The 22,940-nt window shown below is 42.7% G+C and overlaps 1 protein-coding gene across 1 annotated transcript; it reads right to left on the bottom strand.

The window, feature by feature from the left end:
• Positions 1-485: 485 nt before the first annotated feature.
• cnnm3 (cyclin and CBS domain divalent metal cation transport mediator 3) lies at positions 486-22,940 on the bottom strand (the record flags this gene model as incomplete). Its single annotated transcript, XM_080794426.1, has 11 exons — positions 486-4,081; positions 9,323-9,455; positions 10,129-10,256; positions 14,998-15,094; positions 16,146-16,315; positions 16,584-16,745; positions 17,306-17,449; positions 18,365-18,522; positions 19,564-19,740; positions 21,098-21,432; positions 22,167-22,940. 11 exons carry the CDS (start codon positions 22,938-22,940, stop codon positions 4,032-4,034), a joined length of 2,328 nt encoding a protein of 775 aa, XP_080650552.1. The 3' UTR covers positions 486-4,031.

Here is a 22,940-nt window from a genome sequence, read left to right as displayed (position 1 = left end):
GGGATTGGAAACACCACAGGGAAGCCATACAGTTTTTCAAACTTTTGTGCATTTGTATTTTCAGATGTTTTGAGTTATTGTCAGTTTATTTTCCATCACAAGTTAGTCGTATAATTTTAAAAAATCTAAATAAACATTTTAAATGGACTCAAGAAGAAGAGACCTGATTTACTGTCAACACCACAGGTTGGAAAGAGCTTCACACCATATCACACACATATACAGTACAATAGTGGGGGTCCCTGCTTCATCTCTTTCTCAGCGAAGGGGTCCTTCCTTGGTCTCAAAAACGTGGAAGACCCCTGATTTAGGTGGTGTAGTGAGAGATTACGATGATTTTATACAACCAATTCAAGGTTTTTAGACACTAAAACAACCTTTGTTTTAGTGTCTAAAAAACAAGTTAGTGTCTAAGTTGAGACCTGCAGAGAAACAGTTGTGACATCCCAAATATGCAAAAGACAAAAAAAACGAAACAAAACAAAAAATTACAATAGGAATTTATTTCTTAGGAAAACTTAATCAAATTATTGAAACAGTTTAATAGGTGTCAATTAACACACCACACAAACTGACAGCATTCCAAAAACGAGAGATTCTATATAGCGATTATAAAGAAAAAACTATAAGGAGAAATTTGACATATATCTTACAGTAACTGTGGTTTTACCTGCAAACTGGTATCAACCATCTATAAACTGCGTCCTTTATTTATAGTCTCTTGTAGTATTCACATATTAATCTACAGCTTCCCCAGTTCAACATCCCCCCACCCACCTTGCAACAGTCCTCCTGTTCATTCAAAGTAGCACAAGTAATGATTCCTTTTTGTACATTCAGTCTTTTGATACCATATAAACGAACTTTTAACGACAAAAAACCCCAAAACAAAACAAAAAAATAACAATACAGTTTAAATACCTGAAAAATATTTACTCTGAATCAGTCAATTTCTCCAAGAACAAATTGCTAAAATTGTCAATACTGGATGAACACACATTGAACATTTTCAGTGGAATCAAAATGTAAAGAGAGACATGAATGGTGCTGATGTAACATTAATGCAACAAAAACGCTCCTGCCATCAATACTTACAGCAGTCACCATCTCGTGTTAAAGGGAGTGTAAGAGATAAAACAATTAAATTAAACAAAGATGATCGTTGGTGATCTATATGGGAACACATGGCTCCTTTTCCACCAGGGTTGTACCGGTTCCGTTCTGTCCGCCTACTTTTGAACCAGTTCAGAGTGTTTCAGCTGAAAACTAACTCTAAAAGTTGGTTCGGAACTGGAACCAAAAATACTTGGGTTTGTCTTACCCTGAACTGGGAACCAAAGTTTCTAGCTTGTGGATCTGCTACTTTTGTGTGAAACTGTAGTATGATCATCAAGTAGGGTTAAATTATGAACAAGCTCAAAAAGCAAGAATATGGGGATAGCAACAAAAAGGTTTGCCAGATTAGAGACACACAGTACACCCCCCCCCCCCCCTCCTCATAGAGGGCTAGCCTCTTGCAGAACGTAACAGTTTAGGACACACAAGGTTTCCACCCGACAGAGACACTATAGTACAAGCATAGGTGATGCAATAGGTACAGTATTATAGGACTAGTACTGACCATTACACTGGGACAATTAAAGATAATAATAATAAAATACAATTAGTAACACACAACCTGCACTGCAGTCTGTAAAAAAAAAAAAGAAGATGCTGCTTACTGGAATTTACTAATATTGTATAGCGCACACACTCGTATACATACATAAGACACACAAATAGTAGGGGGGAAATGCCTATATCCACACTCACACACAAATACACATGAAGAACATTACAAAGAAAATAACAAATAAAATTCGTTTTTAACACGTGAAATCATTAGAACCCACCATAATGGGTCCAAATGGAACCAAATGGACCCTTACGGGCCTGTAACTCAACAGGGGGGGTACAAATGGGTTCCATTTGTAACTCTGTTACATTTTAACACTGAGGGTTTTACTTGTTGGCCTAAAATGGAATGTTCATGGAGTCACAGGCTGGAAGCAGGTTCTCATCAACCAGAGTGATATTCTGGTCATACACTCAGACAACATAAAAGCCACAACAGGTGCTCTGCTCAAACACACCAAACTTCTACCTAAAAACAAGTCCCTTGTTCTAAAATTCCCAGGAATTTAAAATGACAGATGACGGATGAAAGCATAAAGGTTAGACCAACAGTGCCCTCTAGTGGACAAGATATTCATTAACCTGCTGCTGTTTCCTTGATAGTTCAATCAGTGGTGAACGACTTGAGCCTCATTTCAAGTATAGAGAAAATACCACATCTGCACAATTTAAATTAAGTACAAATTCTAAGGAGAAACTTTGTAGTAGAGTCATATTTGACCAGGAGTATCTATTACTTTGGCTCAAGTACTTTGTCCACCATTGCACTTAGTGGATCTGCATACAGCAGATGTTGACGAGTTGAATATATAGGACCACAATGGAAACAAGTCCCCGGGACTTTTTTTTGCCATCCTTTTAGCCTTTATGTCGGACTGACTGTACGTGTGTGTTGCTTAAATTTCGGACTAATAATGCGTCAATCAAGCCACCACACAAAGCTAGAGATGAAGGACTGGAACCGATCTTAACGTGCAAAGTGCAGTCCGTCAGAGTAGTGGATACTGTAGGAATCACCAGAAGTGTCAGCTGGAAGCAGGGCCTGTACGCTCAGAACACGCAGCGTGTGAACATGAACAATATGGACGTACCTCACGACAAATAATAATAAAAAGAAAAACACACACACACTCTAAAGCTTTCAACAGTGCACCCATTTCTGTGCAAATCAGCTTCTGATCAACCGATGTGTTAAAGCTGCAATCCGGTTAGATTTAGGTCCTGTCCGGCTTTGCCGAGCGTCTTTATACGAAACACAATTGGGGCCCCGTGTTCGGGGGGGCGGGAAGCCGGTCATGGAGGGTGATTTGTCACTCTGTTCTGAAATGTAATATTTAAATCTTCGTGATAGTTCATGTTGTTTTTCTATTATGTTACTGTGATTATTTAATTTTTGGGGAATAAGGTGGGCAAAATAAGCTTTGGCTTCAGCCCTTTCGGCCAAATAGTCACCTTAAATTGGGGAGAAAAAGTGGGGCAGGTGGAGATACTACTCTTTGAGATTCATGAAACACCTCTTGTCAACCAGTCCTACTACAACACCATGTGGTACAAATGTCTCGCCCTGACCACTGCATGTGTGCTAGCTACTCTATATTGTATTAACATACTCTACCCATACAGATAGGTTAAAAACTAATTTAATAAAAATAAGTTCCGGATAGCAGCTTTAAGTTATCTAAAATGGACGGATGGGACAAGAGGGAGAAAAAAAACGCACACGTACACACTCCGCTTTGGCACTCAACGAGGAATGGGAAATACAACATTTAGTGATAAAGGTTGAACTGCATGCTAAGGTAAAAAGGAACCCCTAAGAAAATAAAATGATTATACTCACAGTGCCACATAAGGGCAGTCCACACCAAGTACCGTCTATAACTATAACTCACAGATTAAAATGGATTTTTGAAAAGGTGAAAAATTTGTGTTTTCCAAAACTATTAGCACAAAACTGTATGCCAAATGATGATGTTTCAGTAAAACATAAGTTTAGATTTGGAACAGCCAACCAGTTGAAAAAAAATCACAGACTTATCCTGCTTTTATGAAATATCCCAGACCTTCAGGGTTTAATGGTCATAGTCTTAGTTATAGTTGTGTTGATGTGGACGGCCGTGTATTAAAAACATAAAAAGCACATGATGGAATGTGTGTGTGGAAAAATATGGAGAGAGAGAGATAGAGGCAACGCATGACGTGGATGTGAACCCCACTCAATTCCAGTCCAATACAATAACGACCTTCTTTTCTCATACAAAGATAATTATTAATTGATTGTTTTAAAAAAAGAAGGGGGGGGGGGGGGGGTTCTCCACTTGATTTGGTTAGGTAGGTATAGGTGTGGACAGAGGACACTAGCCATGCGTTTCTTCTTCCACGGAGCCCTCCGGCGTTCTGCTGCCCCCTGTTGACCGCAGAGTCAGTGACAGGAGAAGAGGGGTGAGTGAGGGGTGACAGAGACAATGCACTTAAGTTTACACACAAACGCTGCTATTGTCCCTCCTTGTCTGCTTTTAGGGAGGTTGGTGACACTTGAAGGGGCTCGAAATCCCACGCTGATTTTGTTTGGCAACTTAGTAAGCAACACAGCTGCACCAAAGAAATAATTAGTGTTAGATTCTCATAGTTGTGTGTGACAGAATTGACACACATAAAAGCTAACAAGCCCGTTATTGATTCGATTAGCTGACAGCTGTGTTGCAGTGTTGTTTTTGTTGACTAAAAAATGTTCGTCAACTACCTTTTTCCACTGACAAAAACTAAATGGAAACTACATGAAAACTAAGCTACGATGACTAAAATTAAGACTAAATATACTGAGGATTTCATCAACAAATAAAAACTAGGCTAAAATGTTAGAAAGGGACTAGTGGACAAGAGATCCAGTAGAAGTCATTTTACACGTGGTTGTATGCTGAAAATAGCGTAAAGTGTAAAAACAGTCAAAACACATTTTGTTCGACTAAATCAATTGTAGATTTAGTAGACTAAAACTACACTAACACTAATACATTCCAGGTGACAAAAATGTGACTGAAACTAAATAAACTATTCAAACTAAAACTAAAATCGAAATTTGCTGCCAAAAACATCACTGTGTACTATAAAGTCAGTGTGATGCAGCCTGCCATGTTTTTACTAGGGCTTTCACTTCTAGTGATTTTTACTAGTTGACTAGTTTGCCTAGTTTACTAGTCAACTAGTTGTTTAACTACCCATTATGTAAAAAAAACTAAACAAAAAGACATTAAGTAATATTTGTACGTTTAAAAACGGTGTACATTGGTGACTAGAACTATAATCTAGATTCTAGCTGCTCTTCAGCTCTTCGGTAAACACAAAACGCATTTTCAGGTGGGGAACTGTATCCGATCAGGAGAGAGAAGTGATGACAAAAGTAATGAGCAAACACTATATCGTCTCCATTACCGTTACTTTTCAGGATTCAAATTCAGAAGAAGCAGATCTACAAGCTCAAAAACGTGCCGCTTCCCGCAGTTAGAATATGAAGATGAGAGGTTTCTGCCCGACAGCAACAATAGGATAAATGGATTCTCTCTCCTGATTTGGATGCAATTGGCAACCCACCTGAAAATGTATTGGCCGTTTACCAAAGAGCCGGAGACATGGGGAAACCTCTGTTAATAAAGTGGAACATTAACCTTTTAAAATATAATAAAAAAATATCTTTGTTTTAACCAAATACACACACACCAGGTGGAAATGTCAAAACCAGAGACATGCGTTCTCAGTGGGAACACAACATGGATATGTCATGTAGTGTACACCTACCGTATATATTATGAACTGAAACAACTAGGGGATCATGGGTTTGAAGGTAGAGTAGAAATAATCCACGAGAAAGGATGAGGAACAACTTGATGTCCTACTACTACAGTACACTATGAGCCTATATTCACAAGCATGCACTCACCAATCCACACGACCGTACCGTTCTACTGTTCTATCTGTTGGACTAACAAATCCCATTCACGTTCTGCATAGGATTGTTAAAGTCGTAACAATCCAAGGTCGACATACCATGGTCAATGTGGCTGTAGAACAATGCTACAGTACATGCAGGACAAAATCCCAGGCCTGTTTGGATGGTTACAATCTCATTGTTAACTAGTGTATAACTTTAAGTATACCAGCCCCGATGCAGAATATGAATGGGATTTATACTTCCACAAACTCACAGTTTATGTTCTATTAAAACCAAAGGACACCAAGAAGTGTAACTCAAGACCAGGAGAACGTCCAAATGTCTGCCAGAAATAAGAGATCTACAGTACAAGCTTCACACTGCTTGTAGATCAGCTACCTTTAGGCACTGGTACATTTTGAAGTGTAGATGTTAAGTTTTATAGGACATTAAAAGAACAGTCACGTAAGTGTTACAAAGTCTCCTTGGTGTCCTTGTAGAAAGAGAAAGAGTCTGGAGGCCCCATCTTGCCTTACTTCTTAGTCCTACACATAAAACATTTTAAAATATTTCAAATATAAAACGTGTTGATGTATTTTCACTATTTCAAAATAGTAAAAAAAAGCTTATAGGGATAAGGGGTAAGGCAGCGTGCAAGATGCAGGGCCCTGTGTGTGAGAGAGTACACTACATCACTGTTTCTAAACATCTGGTAAGGGGCCCACAAGGGATCCAAATGGACGCTCACAGAATGTACAATTCACTTTTAATATATATATTTTAAATATGTGTTAATTTAACCCTAACAAATGGAACCAAATGGACCCGGAAGAGGGTCCTTTTCGCGCCCCTTGGAGGTCCCCGGACCAGACTTTTGAGAACCAGTCTGCTGCCATAATACTGCAGGCATATGGCTGAAATGGTCTTTACCTCAAAGCAACACAAACATAACTAACAGAAGTTGTCAATGCTGTCAAAGAACGAAATGTTTACAGCAAACTCTGAAGTGAGCCAGAGATGATGATGATGATGAGCGGAACAACATGGAGGCAAAGTGAAAAAAGAGAGAAAAACAACAACAACAGAGAGAGAGAGAGAACGGTCTTAGTTCAGCTGAAGGCTGAAGAGGTTTATAAGGACCACTTTCACCCATATCTTCATATATAATTGATTCTCACTAATGCTCATTATAAGATGGAACCATTTACGCTGTGTCTCATTGGTAGGCTTTGGATAGTTCAGACGACATCATCATCCAATTCAAGGTAATAGAAGCCATTGTTTCTTGCATTAACACAATTTAAATACCGGTAATACGTTTGAAATTGTTTTTGAAATTATAATGTCACTGGTAAGTGCTTTACAGAGTCGGACGTAATCGACGCAGAAAGCTCTAAGCAACAGAGGGTGAGAGAAATTCCTCCCCTTGCGTCAACTCCCTCGTGTCGTCCGTCAGCCTGGGAACGATCCCCAACATCACGCAGCGCAAGCAGCAGTCCTCGACGCAAGCACAGAAAAGTACCCCTGGCGATGAAACTTCCGCCGGCACCTTGAGTTGTAAACGTAACACGATCGGCATGGATAGATCACATTGAAAGTTAAACCGGACAACATGACATCATCGTTCGAAGCACAGCTTTGGGCCAAATGTCAGGGTGTGTACAAGCTCTGATGGTCGTGTATCATTTATCGTCTCGTAATCCTATGCTTCCATTTGGTTGACAATTTGGCAGTTTACAGACGCGACCAAAACAAACGTGTTTTCTGTTGCTGATGATTACGGCATCCACTAGTAATGAACGTCATGTCTGGCTTCCATTGACAATGAATGCTAGACTGCATCGTTTAATCTGCCCCGTGTGAAGTGAACGCAACATATTTATATGTAGCCTAAAGAGTGCATGAAAGCCATTAAAAGAAAAATCCTATGGAATTTTACACAGCTGGTTAATTGATTACATCACTAGCTAAACTGGGAGGCTGGGTCAATTCAATTAGAATAAACAAGTTTCAAGCTTGCAAGGCGTCGCGGTGTGGGCTTGTAGATTGGCCAGCACAGGCAGTGGTATTCAATTATGATGATATAGTGTAAAACTCACTATATACAGTTATAACTACATCTCAAGTCATAACAAAAATAAAGTGGTACTTGTGTCAGTACAGTTTGTACAATCTCATCTGTCATAGCTGCCATCTAGTGGATGATTAGTTGATTGCACATTATAGACCCACAAGCCTACAATAGCGACGAAACTCACGCAAAGACTCTGTATAAGGACTAAATAACATTGTGTGTTTTGTGTGTGTTTTCTCTCACCCCGACGTAAGGCAAAACGAACTCTGTCGAGGCCTGTAGGCAGTTTTCTGAACTGTCCACAGCCCAAAGAGCGACAGGAATGGTACTATATTATAATGAGCATTTGGACCAATCAGATGAAGAGAGGTGTCATAATAATAGGCAAACATTTGACAAAATGTCAAAATCTTCATCTACAAGATCACGACGTGTTGTAGCGCGCCACACTGTGAGCTTGTACATGGGCAACTTTTTGGCAAGAGATTTGGTTCAGAAGGAAAAAAGGGGGATAGCCAAGCATAGATTCCTGGGGGAGCCCGCTTACTAAAGTGTTATTAAACACTTCAGTAAATACACAGTAAACCACGTAAACCTCAGCATCCGTATTGTGGGGAAAGCTTTTGCATTTCTTTTTAAAGACGGGGTGCCATAGTTTTGTACTTTACGGTTGTATGAGTCTATGGAGTTAACATAACTTTTTTTTAAAGAATCTTCCTCCTAGTATAATCATAATACCTGATGAGCAGGGGAGGGGGGGGGGGGAGTCGAATGACGGCACTCCGTCCTTAAATAAGGACACGGTTAATTGTGCAAATAAAGGTATTTAGCTGCATGAATGAGTTAGTTTGTCGCTGTCCGGCAGAAGTCTTGTATCTCCATATTATCTACGATCTACTGTAAATTAACAGTGGCACAAAAACGTTTACAAGCTCCCGAGATGTCGCATGGTCGTGATGCATTGTGAGCTTGTAGATGTTCTTAGATGAAAAGTTAAAGTGGTAACTTGTGTCTGTGGGTTTCATCAATATTTTAACCAATGAAAAGTATTAACAAGAGCCTAAACAAGAGACTACGGTAAATAATAGAGGGTATGCGCGTGACATCATCATCAAACCCGGAAGTTATGCAGGAATGCCTACTGAGTGGCAAAAAACTACTTTCTGGCCTTGCATCCAAACAGAAAATTCCTATCTGATTGCATTAAACAACATTAAACAATGTTAAACTCACTTTGCCTGTTGCTTTGCCACTCGATTTGCCACTCGATGTGCAATTCACTTTAATTCACTTTAAGCTATAACTACATTGGATCCATTGGAACATTGGTTCTTTTTTTTCTAAAAGAACATACAAGGTTTCCATCTGACAATGACGATATTAATAGCTTTGATGCAAGTAAAATGCAAGTAATCATCGTAATCATTTTCATATAGTGCATTGGTCTCAACCCTCGGTCTGTAAAAAATACCTTTAGTCTAAACAGTTATAACAAGGCTATAACAGAGAAAATCAACTATTATATAGACTACAGTCACAGATTCATAGAAAAGAGGACAGAATTTAAAAGGCTAAAATGTTTTTCTTTTTTCTAGAAAGACAAGAGCTGCAGAACTCAGAGATAGTGTAGGAAAACAGAAGCTAACCTTGTTGTGAGGTGTTCCTCTCGTTGAGAAGCTTAGTCTGACTGTTGGGAAGGATCTTAATCTCTGGCAGCTCTGGACTCTGAGCCGCGTGGGACGAGGCCATCAGAGCGTTCAAATACTGCAGACGAGTCACCTACGAGACAAGACACAAACACCATGGATTAACCCATTTTGACCTGAGATCAGATTGTAAAAATGTCTTCTACATCCTGACAGTTTTCTGTTTTTCTATGTCATGTCGTTCTTTCATTTTCCAAAAAATAGCAGAACTACAAGCTCAATAGCTAAAGCATAACATAATGCTAACACCAAAAGGGGTTCCCGCCCCAAAATGGATTAACCCGAGTCACCTACGAGTCACCTACGAGACACAAACACCATCATAGATTAAGGTCCAACTCAGAAACCAACTGGAAAAAGTGGAAAAAGCAGAACTCCAAAATAAAAGATGCAAGACTGGCTCAGATGCAATACCTCATGTTTATTTGTGTCTGCTCTGAAGAAGGCTGTTCGCCGAAACGCGTCAGCACCACTTTTTCCACTTAGTTGCTTTATGAGTCAAGTCATTTTCAAAAGCTGCCTTAACCCACTGCCTTAACCAAGGGCAGCTTCCAGAGGAAGTGCACCTGCTTTTCTTTCTTTATGGATTAAGCCATCCTCTAAACTGGAAAAATAACATGGATGATTCAAGTAGCACACACACACACACACACACACACACACACACACACACGCACACACGCACACACGCACACACGCGCACACACACGCACGCACACAGAGTATATTACGCCAAGCATCATTACCCGTATGAGCTGCAGGTCGGTGAGAGCTCGGACGGTGTAGTCAGGACAATAACTGGACGGGCTTGTAGCTTCTCCTAGTTCAAACGGATCTTTGGGAGAACGATGGGTCGACACTGGAGACTGGTGCCCTGAAAAAACACGCACGCACACACAAACAGGACAACATTACTGGCATGATCTCATCCTGAAAAAACAAACTGACTCTTCAGTTATGTACATGCGGCATCAAAATACTGTGACTTATAAATAATTAACGGGGGACACAGCCTACAGCCCCGGGTCGTTTCACACTATACTTTTACAGATGGATGGCCGGCGAAAGGTGAACATGAACAGAGAGACACTGACTTTATGACCATTTACTGTCAGTTTAAAGACCAGTCTACACAATGCAAGCATCTCAGACGTGTTTTACTCGCATCTAAGAGTGAAATAAATAACTGTAAAGCGCATGTGGACAAGGGGGTCCAATGACATTCACAGAGAACACTCTTAGGCCTGATTTACACTGGCAGCCAAATCTAGTCTGAATGTAGCCTGAATCAGATCTGTGTCACTTCAAGATAGAAATCCGATTTGCTACAAATAAGTCTAAATGCAGACGGGTCACATGGAATCCGATTATTTTTCAAATGTGACTTGAGTCACATCCAGAGGTGGTTTCAAATCTGATTTAAATCCGATCTGAGGAGATCTGACTCAGTCTGAATGCAACGACCACATGAAGTGAGGCCAAGTCACATATCAAACTGTATTTTCATTTAAGTAAACAATCAAGAGAGAAAGTAAAACAACCAAACGAGAGCAAAATAAAGAAAACAAGCGAGAGGACAGAAAAGAGAGAAAACAACAGTGCTTGCGTTTGTTTTATAGGAATAATGTCTCTTCATTATGTCAGCATTACAGCGGACGCCGGACAGATGGTGAAATCTGTACCAAAGTCCTGACGTCACTCGCTCATCCCCTGGCCCAGGGTCGCAGAAGTTTAATTTTAAATAGTCTCGTATAAGCATTGTGGTCATTATACAATAAATAAACTGTCTCTATATCGTTACAACAGTCAGTCACTCATATTTGATAGTCTGTTTCTAGCGAAAATATTAATAATTCGGTGGCAGTAACATTAGCGTTTTCTCTCAGTCAGTTGATTCTTTATATCCATACGAGTCAAACCGCTGGGATCATTTGTTTATTTTTGGAACACAGTTCTTATTTGACGCGATATGAAAAAGTTATTGGAATTCCGAAGGGGGAGAGGCGGTTAAATGCAAACCGGGTAGGATGTGAAATGACAATGACGCTCCTCCTGTCACTTGGGGAGAAGGCACACTGGAGGATGCCTCCGTACAATATTCTAAACTTCTCGAAAATGTACAGAAACAAGGCAGTTTATGAGGATATTTCTCGCGGAATGGTAGAGAACGGCTACACGCAGTCCTATCTGTAATGTCAGATTGTTAAAATAGAAAGGAGAGCTTTTGGCATCGGGACTACGAGCTGTGCGACCTCTCCTTTCCATTTTAAAGTTTGTCTCTCGTGGTCAGCGTCACTCCCTACTCTTGGTGTGCGCTCCTAACTTTTTTTGTTACATTGTTGTTGGTTACCACGGTAACCAAAGCAGATATGTCGATGCAGGGCGGCGTTGAGTTGTTAAAATCAGTCTGAATGCACAGATCGGATCTGGTCACAAACGGTAGTGTGAATGGCCGGGCCAAAAGATCCGATTTGAGAAAAGAATCTGATTTGAATCGGCTTTGACTTGATGTGACTGCAGTCTAACGCCGGCCTTAGAGTATATATATATTAGCAGAACTGCATGGAACTATTAACCAGGCAAGTTGGAAAACTAGACATTCAATGATTCATCAGTGGAGCACCAGTTCACAGAGGAGTTAATGAGTGAACACATGGCTCTAGTCCCCACAGCCAGGCACTATAATGTGTAGCGTTGTGTTGGATTCACCAAACCCTCAATACTTGGAAAACGTAAATAGAAGATATACAGTACAAGCTCACAATGCCTCACAGCGAGACAGTTGTGAGCTTATAGATCTGCTATATAGTGTTATAGTGCGGTTGCGTATAGGCAATAAGACTATTGTTATTGCACTGGCCACATTGGCCAGAAGTTTGGACGTCTTCCCAAGGCATTTGTGCGCTTTGCCTTCATCTGATTGGACAGGATATGGTGACATACACATCTCAACTCTTCTAATTGAACAATATTGCTATAGTCTAGACTCTAGAGATAGGCAACCACACTCGCAATTCCACAAGACTGCATTTTTCTAGTTTTGACTAATGTTCCCCTCAGAAAAGGGAAGTTTGGCGACCACCCTATAGTAACTCTGAGGAGTCGGACCCCCTGTTGTAGACCGCTGAACAAAAATGACTAATCGAATAGTTTTCTCTACTGCTTATGCCACCCATGTGCTGTGGCCCCAAATCTAAATTATACATATGTACGTATGTACTGTATGCGTTCGTATGTACATAATACATATGTATGCCGTATGTGAACTTCAGAATTGATTTTAAGATTTAGCTGACAAATGTTTAAAGCCTTGCAAGGCCACGCCCCCAGTTACCTTCCAGACATGCTAGAGCTGTATGAGCCGGCGTGCAGCCATGGACCCCCTGGGTCCCCATTATTACTTGCCTTGTCACCATGGGTGACAAGGCCGGGGCACCGAGGCTCTGGAATGCCCTGCCCGAGGCTGGAAGGCTAGCTAGGCCAGTGTCGTCTTTTAAATCACCGCTGACAACTCACCTTTGCATCAAGGCATTCTCTTAAAGACTTTTGGATTTTACTTGTTTACCTTTTGTTTTAATTAACTGTAGTTTGACCTTGCTGCAATGTATTAACCCTAACCCTATCTCTAGATACACCCCCAGCAACGAACAGTCCCAGCACCAGACCAGGCGGACCATCCTAAAACACTACAGCCACAACCTCAGTCCTTCCATGTGACTCTCTCTCCACTGCACCGGGTCATGCTCTCTCGCTCACAGTCACACTCTCACTTAACACCCTCCTCGCCATTGCCGTAGATCTAGGTCAATTAAAGCATAGCATATTATTTAATACTACGCTTAACGCCATTGCCATAGATCAATGGCAATTGCGCTTTTATAGCGCTTTCGATCGATCAAGCCATAATGCTACTTACATTAGGACATGTTGTCATGACAATGGGTCGCCCTTCTTAGATCGTCCTCACCATAATAATCCATTCTTTCCGTTTCTTTCATCGCCTGTATCTCCTATTCCTTGTCCCAGATGGCCTTTTTGGTCAAAACAACGTTTCTTTGATGGCACAGAGCCGTCGTCCAGGACCCGTTCAACTTCCTAGTTTAAGCTTACTTCCGGAAGTCTGGAAATGTGGCTTTTCAAAATAAGAGCTCAACTGGGAAAAATGCTGCCGTGAATTAGATCCTAATTTGTCAATAAATGCTAGAGGGCTAAGTGTTAATTTAGCTCTCCACCAAACCAACGTCGTGGGATGACGTGTCGGGAAGTGCCTTGTCAAAAATCTGCAGATAAATGGGCGGTGTGTACACTGTCACGTCGGATCGCAACGTTGAAAGCAGACCGAGTTGCTTTCACCCCTCAAGCCATTAGCTATTTTATAATACTATAGCACCATAGTAGCCGTCTGTCGATGTCGGTTGATAATAAGACGGAAAACCTGGTGAGAATGTTGCCAGGCACCCAGTCCTGGGTCATCTCCAGCCCCCAGGATCTACATCCTCACTACTGTAGACAGTACTGTAAACTCACACACCCAGTCCTGGGTCATCTCCAGCCCCCAAGGATCATTCTACATCCTCACTACTGTAAACTCACACACCCAGTCCTGGGTCATCTCCAGCCCCCAGGATCTACATCCTCACTACTGTAGACAGTACTGTAAACTCACACACCCAGTCCTAGGTCATCTCCAGCCCCCAGGATCTACATCCTCACTACTGTAGACATTTCCCTCATCAAGGTGGGATCCAGTGTATTTCACTGGTACCTCACCAACAGACATGCTGTACCATTCCACATTACAATCTTAAGCAAAACAAATATAATATAATATAAATATGAAATACGATACACAATTCTTGTCATACACAGGCTGTCCCAGGGCCTATTAGTATTACTACTATACTGTACTGTACGTCAATCCACATTTGCTTAACCACTTAATACTTTCAGCGCCATTGCCGAAGCCCTTTGTCAATTGAAGCCTAATTTTGATACCGACGCTTGTCGCCTTTGCCGAAGCCCTTCGGCAATTGCGCTTTTATAGTGCATTCGATCAAGCGACCCATAATGCTACTCACGTTAGCCGGTTAGCTAGCTGTGTTGTTAGCACAGCACTGGATCGTTCATCTTAGATCGTCGTCGCCATAATAATCCATTCTATCCGTTTCTTTCAATCGCCTGTATCTCCTATTCCTTGTCCCAGATGGCATTTTGGTCAAAACAGCGTTTCTTTGACGGGACAGAGACAGCGATGTGGAGGTCTATAGTGCACCGGCATAGATCGATCATGTAAACAAAGGTTGTCTTGGCAACGTAAAGATGGCAGGGATAAGCCCACTTATCCGGTCGAAAATGTGGCTTTTCAAAATAAGAGCTCGACTGGAAAAAATGCTGCCGTGAATTAGGTCCTAATTTTTCAATAAATGATAGCAGTAAATGTGTGCTAAGCAACGTTTTGTACTTTCAGTTTGAAAGTTTCAAGTTTCAAAATGATCAGATCCATAAGCTCAAAGCGCATCACACGGCGACACCTTGTGACCTTGTAAATCAAAAAAATGGGCGTAGAGATGTGCTTCATAAAACAAATTGAAAATGAGGTTAACATTCCTTCTCACCTGAAGATGGCCCTGTGAGAGCCGCCACACCATAATATGTAAATGCTCCGTTCTCAAACTTCAGCCCCTCTTTACCGATCTCCACCTCCACGCGGCCCTGAGGAGACAGCATTCACTACCAGTCATTATGTGTCTTTCACACCATGACATCCTTCTTAAAACACAATCTGTGCCCAAGACGTCCACAGACGTCCTAGGAACTATCCCATGCAGTGCCCAGGACGTCTGTACACGTCTTGGGAAAATAATTCAAAAAACAATTGCTATTTTGAAAGAATGAAAGGGCACATAATGTGTTTAAAATGTGTTTATCGACTTCACCACAGGCAGTTTTCAAGTTGCTTGATTCAATATTTAGATATTTGATATTCATTTTTATCAGACAGGTCCCCCTTCCTATACAAACTAACTTCAAAATGGATTGAAATGGACTTCAAAGTAGGGCTGTCGTCGTCGATCATTACTCTGCAGGATACTGCAAGTGGGCCTCCAGACCTTTTTATGAACAATATTAAAACATGTCAATTTTTTCCTTAAATACTTTCCAGTGTGATACCGATAAATGAGAACTTAAAAGAATGCTACGTTGCAAGTCGGAACACAGTCGATTGATCGATCATTAAACTAAACATGCTCTGAACACACTAAACCCATTAAACCCAGGAAAGCATCATTGTCATTTTAGATTTGAGCTAAATAGCACATTAGTCTAAATGTACTTTGGCTATTCAAAAATAGCTGATACAAGCTCATAGCACACTTTGTGCCGCACTGCAAGCCTGTAATCTGCTATTTCTTTTTAATCCTGAAAAGTTGTGCAAATCTTTGAAAATATATTTTTTATTTTATTATATATTTTAACTAACACTTTTAACTAAAATCTTTGCGTTTGGAGGTCCCCAGAACAACATCTTTTGAGAAGGGGGTCCGCAGCCAAATACATATCATCTTGGCGGTTCCTTGACCTGAAAAGATTTGAGCGCCACCGATATGGAAACATACGTTTTTCTGAAAACTGTTTTAGAAGACATTTTCAGAATCGGTCTCAGGTCTAAATGGGTCAACAAGGTAGCCTTTCGGCTGGCTTGTTAAGAGGGCACCACGTCGTGCCCTGATACCAGAAAAGGTTGAGAAGCGCAGACAAGTACCTGCAGCAGGAGGATGAAGTAGTCCACAGGGTGGTTGCGGGTGTACAGGTAGTGGTCTGGACTCAGGCGGTTGTTGGGGTCAAAGTGCACTTCCTGGTTGACGCTGGGGTGGCGGAGCAGGTGGAACAAGACCTTCTCTGACACGCGTGCAGGACTGAAGTGCTCCACTTCTACGCAGTCAGAGAACAGGAACACCATTACACATTTACTGTAGGTTGACGAGTAATTGTCACAGAAATAATATGCAATGTTTTATTCATTAGAATAAGTTGCGTCTTGCGTAGTGAATCTAATTTCCACAAGCTCAACTGAATATGTAACCAGTATGTAATCATTACAACGTACTGTTGTTACAGTGTCACTGTTTACTGCAATGTGAGCTTTCATAATTCTTTCACTCATTATCACCCCCCACACACACACACACACAGTACAAACCCCTGGACAGGAAGCGATGTGTAGCCAGTAGGAGCTGAGGGGAGGTGCTGATCTTGTGTTCTCCTTCAGGGAGTTTGAACAGAGAGAACTCCTCATGCGCTCCGCGAGGCTCCAGAGGGAGGATCTCTAAGGGGGCGAGGGGACGCTTCATCTTCATGTCCACTGCAGCATGGGAAACAGACCACAATACTTAGAATGAAGAACAGTGCTTTCAAACATTTGTGCGTCAAAATGCCATGTATTTGGCCTGCAGACCATGAGTTGGTTGTGGGTTCAAATCCACCGTAGTGCATCCGGCTTTGTGGGGGTGGGTAACTGTCACTGACAGTGATGTAAATAGGTTTTCAATGTAATGGGTCCTGGAACCCAGGGGTGGTCTTTTAGATGGGTTCGATGACATGGGCATTAATAGCTGAGAGCAGGCACATACCACATAGGTGTGGCACAAAAATATAATGTACATTTATCCTGTTACGTAAGTGTGTAAGTGAGTCTTTGATTACTGTATTATCTTGTAATTTTAGTTTAGTACCGTTTGAAAGTGATTTGGTGTTTGGTTTTTGTTTTGTCTTCTGTCCCTTTGGGATATCCACATTTTCTTTTCTCTTTCGTTGCTAATGACCATAATGTCCTCAGTGTTGTCGATGTTTGAAAATTAAAAAGCGAAAAAAGAAAAAAATATATATATATTTAAAATAAAAAAATAAAAAAACACAACCTACCGTATCCATCCTGTTCATCCAAGATCTCTGATTTGATGATCTCCTCGATGACGTCCTCTAAAGTGACCAATCCCAGTACCTCGTAGAAGGGGTCCCCCTCCCCCTCGTTGTTGACCTTCTGAACGATGGCCAGGTGGGAGTTGCCTGAAGGGTGGTCCGCCGAAACATGAGTTCAATCAATCACATTAAATCAGGTTGTAAGGTTGTGCTCCCTAAGAACGACTGCCATGTTCACAGACACCGTCCTCCACCCTAACCACATGAACCCCGCAGAGCGGACGTGGTTAAAACCTAAACCTAACCTCAAAAGCTCTGCGAAGGAGTGAGACCTCTATTCTGCTGCTGATAAATGATGGTCTATATATGAGTGTACACTCACTGTATGCAAGCTCATATACATTGTACATACGATGACCTATTTTATTATCTTATACGCGTTAGCCTACTGACTTTGCTCTTGTTTGCTCTCTCTTTTTTGTCTTTACTATTATAACATGTTCTGCTACAAATGTCTGAAGGAAGCCAAACAAAAATACGTTTTCCTCTTGGGTAAATCGCAATTATACGTACGTATGACAATTACATGGATTCAAGCTAAATAAACTGGGGGCAGTACAGTGAATACTGTACTGCCAACCAGGTAAAGAAATCACAGATTGAGGCTTTAACCTTTGCTTTTATGAAATATCCGAGACCATTAGGTTTTTATGTAAGATGCAATTGCTAGTTTGACTACTTCAAATGCTCTAATCTTAAAATAATAAGCAAAAATCTACAAGCTATGATGCATTGAGAGCTTGTACAGTACATACAGTAAATCAAGTCAAGACATGCTGGCTTCTATGGAGTCCAAATGACTGAAACTTGAATCCATGCAAGCTACGAGCTTGTAGGTCTGCTATTTTTTTTTTTATCAAAGAGCGACTGACATAGAAGACATTTTTAGAATCTGATCTCAGGTCAGAATGAAAACTGTCAGGATGTAGAAGACATTTTTAGAATCTGATCTCAGGTCAGAATGGGTTAATTGGCAGGTGAAATGGCGTGATGGTGACGGACCTTTCTTGAACTCCTCTAGCATGGCGTCCAGCTTGGTGTCGTTGAAGACAAAGTGCAGCGGGTGGTTGTAGAACTTGGTGATTGTTGTCATGGGAGTGCAGTCGTCGGGGTCCACCAGAGCCAGGTCTTTGACGAAGAGGATTTCCACAATGTTGGACCTTGGGGGGAGAAAAAGAAGCAAGTTAAATAAGTGGTTCTCAAATATTTTCATGTCAAGGACCCCCAGATAGACGTGTATTTATTTGTCCACACAGACCATCTGAAAGGATTATGTGCCTAGGACCCCCATAAGATGTATGTTGTTTTAAAAAAAATCTAAAATATTTGAAAATAGCAGAACAACAAGCTCACAACGCGCCATGATGTGAAGTGTTGTGAGCGTGTAGATTGTCTATTTACAAATTGTATATAAAATAGGGTTTGATAGATTGAATATTTTATTAGACAGAAATGCAAACGACAACAGAGCACAGTCAAACACCTGGTCTATATTGTTACTTTATAGAACCTTACATTATTTCTGTCATATTACGGACGGTACGTAAATCTTTACCCCTAGAACATTAGTTTCAATTACGACAGATTGACCCCAGCATCCCTATTCTGGTAGGAACATTCACCAAAGATAGCACATCGGCTATTAGGTTCGGTGGTCTGTCTTACTAAGTATGGGTTTAAGTGGTTAAACTGAAGTGTAGGAGCCAAAGAGTGCTTTAGCCTATAGTCATTTTCACTTAGTTGGAGATGGGTGTTGGCACCACAGTGACGCTCCATTATTGGTGGGAGCGCCTCTGTGGGTGGCCACCAGACAGGTCACAAATACAGGTGTCTACCAGCTCACTCTTAGGATGCTTGAACTTGGAGGCAGGCTGAGCTGGGAGCGATACGTTTTGTTGACCGCACTCGCACTTTAATTGATAGTTTGGTTCATTCACGTTTTGTTTGCTCACTGTTTAAATTTGGATTCTTTGCACATACGTATTTATTATTGTAAATTATATTGTGATATTTGGAGCACTGAATAACTATATAAACATTTTAAACGTATGAGCTTGTTTGGACATGAATCATTTTTTGGCGCGTCAATTACAGTTTGCTAAAAACAAACTGTAATTCCAAAATCCAAATAAGATCAAAGTGTTCTGCGGCACCCATTTTGAGAAACCCTGTTTTAAAGGACTTAAGTGTTCCGTGCCAACCTCTCCTCCTCATAGATGGGTACGCGTGTGTAGCCACTCTGCATGATCTCAGACATGGTGGAGAAGTCCAGGACAGCGGTGCTGGGCAGCATGAAGCAGTCCTTCAACGGAGTCAGGATGTCCTCCACCGTCTTACTGCGCAGCGTCCCGCGACTGAACTCCTCCTTCACAAATTCACTGCAGCAAAAAACCATAACAAACAAACAAATTAAAGCCACAGCAGCCATGCAGTAAATGTCAAATATCTGCTTACCAATCTGAAACCGTTCAAATACGAAAGATTTAACTGAATGCCAGCAGAGTTGGAGAGCAGAGTTATTTTCTTTTTAAAGGAATGTTAATTTAAACTATTTTTCAACATCATGGTTCCGCACTACTAGTGTTGCCTAACAGGGCAGTACCATTTCTGTCCACAAGCTCTGTGTCAAACATAGTTTAGCAGTGACATCATAGATCGGTGGTCATTCAAATAATATAATGGAAGTCAATGGGCCTCAGAGTGGGCTGAAATAGGGATTTATTTGTCATTTACTCATACAGGTACAAGCAGCGTCAAACCTAGCCCAACCAATGGAGGCATGGTGGTGCTGTCGCCTCATAGCTAGAAGGTCCTGGGTTTGATTCTCACCGGTCGTTCTGCGTCCCCTAGGGTAGGTGCCCTCACAAAAACCATGCAGTAATCGTGGTCTCTAATCTCTATACTACTGTTTGGAATAACGTGTTCCTTCCACGTGCTACGTCCTACCAGGGAAACTCCCCCCTGTTAGGTGATGAAACTGCCTGCTCACTCTTCCTCATGCATTGAAGGAAGCATGAGCCCAGTTCAGGGCTCTCCCCAGGTTGGTAGAGGGAGAATAGCATCCAGGATTACATCTTAGGCAATTGGCACCGGGTTACAAAAACATGTGATAAAAAAAGAAATAACCCAACATTGGATTAGTTAGTTGTGAGCGATATCATGATAGACTGGCCACATGAATCCCAGCTCCACATTGGGAGCCACATTAGATCCTGTCTTGTTTTGGTCATTTCATCGTCTCCGAAAGTAGTAGGCTATCACTAGCTGTCAGCCTGCCAGCAACACCCCACTAGACAGCTGCAGAGGATAAAATCGACGCAGTGTGCAAACGTGATTGACATAAAGCGAGGTAGATTTATTTTTTACGTCCTCTGATATTCGGGTATTAATTCATTAATTCTTCCGCCACTGCCAGTGTTTTTCAGTGAAGACCCTTATTTTGAGACACAGGGACCCAACTCCCGAGACATGAACCGGAACGATCATCTTTTCTTACAAAATACATTTTGTAACTGCGATCATCACCGGTTTGTGGACGTCAATAGTGGTTAAGTGTTGGATTTGGTCTGACGTCCAGGGGTGTCAATGGCAGTTAACGTGAAAATTTACAAAAAAAACGACGTTTTAAATATGGTTTCGGTTTTCAACAGCAACAACGTATATTATACATATATTAGTGAAAGTGTGTGTGTGTGTGTGTGTGTGTGTGTGTGTGTGTGTGTGTGTCTAAGTCACCCGTAAGGGTCGTTGATGCTGGTGCGGATCATCTCCATGGCTCTCTCCCGCACGCCGCAGGTGCTGATGTCCCTGCCCAGCGCCAGGTCCAGAATGAGCCCCAGGGGGCAGGACAGCGGGCAGGTCAGTACCATGCACACCTGGGCCAGCCAGGTCAGGCCCGGCGCCATCTGGAACCCGTAGCCGGAGCACACTATGTGCGGCACCAGCTCAGCCAGCAGGAAGATGAGGAAGCCGCTGGTGAAAACGGCAGGCGTGATGGAGCCCAGGGCCTTGTAGAGCAGCACGCCCAGCACCGAGTGGCCCAGGGCGCACAGGAACAGCAGCGAACACACCTGGGATCCACAAAACATTGATTAGATGTCGCCATACATCACCATGGATGTACACAGTAATGTTCTCAGTGTTTATTTATCCATTTGTAACTCAGAGAATTGTACATCTGTATGGCTACAGATGTACGCTCTCCAAGTTAAATTACAATTGCTGCAACGGGGAATAAAGTAGCCATTGCAGTCGAGTCAGAACTGCAGACTCACTTTTGTACATTTTCCACCATCATCACAAACCCACCTCTTCTGACTCTACCTCAGCCCTGGCTGATAGAGCACTTTATTGACCTTGTATACCTTTGATCGATAAGATGCTAGCTTATTGCGGTGTGCAAATTATATCTTGCTAACTTGTTCTCATGACGTTTTGATTCTACTTAGATGTGTTTTTTCTTGACCAAACTGATTTAGACAGATTCTACTAGGCAGCTAGGCTCAATGTTTACCTGATATCCTAGTTTCTCTGAGGCACTACATTCATTCTCAGGGGCGGCAGTGGTTCATGGGTAGAGTGGCCCGGATCATGGGAACCTAGTTCGATCCCGGGCTCGCTGAACCCAATTGATCCCAATGTGCAGGTTGGTGCCTTGCATGGTTTCCTCCTACCTACCTTCTCATTGTAAACTATAGGTCTGAGAGAACACAAATGGATTATGGAACCATTCAGTTCCATTTGTACTCTGTTAGAGTTATGGGAGAACCACTGTTCAAAACAAACCATAATAATAACAACCCACCAGGAAGTTTCCTCTCCTCCGGATAGGCTCCAGGCGCTTGGCGGCCCGCTTCTCCTCCTCGGAGCCGCAGCTGTGGAGCACGTAGAGCTCCAGAGGGTCCAGCCACAGCAGGCTGAGGCTGACGCTCCTCAGCGCTCCGCACAGCCCCACCAGCAGCACCACGAGCACGGCCAGCCCCCACGGCGGGATGTGGTCCGTGGGCAGCGCGCTGTCGATGTTCAGCCGCAGCCTGTCCGGCCCCACCGACGCCCAGCTTCCCCCGGTGAGCACGCACAGGTGGTGGTACGTGGCGGCCACCACAGCCGCTCCATCCGCCGCGGTTGGCGAGGCGGCTCGGTCCGCCCGCACCGTGATCAGCCCGCTGTTCTTCTCGTCGGGGAAGAAGTCCCCCACCACCCGGAATTCGGACGCGGCGCGGCGGCTCTCCAGCCCGCACGGGTCCGCCGCGTCCCCCACCGCCCCGGCCTCCCCTCTGGCCGCCCCGGCGAACGCCACCCACGGCCAGCTTCCATTCAGCAGGTCAGAACCGAACAGACGGAGCTTGAAAGTGGCTCCCCGCGGCGCCGAGACGACGCGCTCCCGCAGCGACACCCGCTCCCGCGGGTCCGGGTCCTCCAGTCGCAAGCCGAGAACCAGCCGCCGGGCTTGCTGCTCCGAGTCCCGGCCGCCACTGATGCTGCTGCCGCAGGCGCCGTAGCCGTTCCTGCGCCCCCCTCCTCCGCACAACAATACTAGCATCAACCAGAGTGTAGGACCTGCCAAGCTGGCCACCAT

Source organism: Protomyctophum bolini (assembly GCF_963924005.1).
Source record: "Protomyctophum bolini genome assembly, chromosome: 22".
Taxonomy (NCBI): Eukaryota; Metazoa; Chordata; class Actinopteri; order Myctophiformes; family Myctophidae; genus Protomyctophum; species Protomyctophum bolini.
This window is presented reverse-complemented; position numbering and strand designations above follow the sequence as displayed.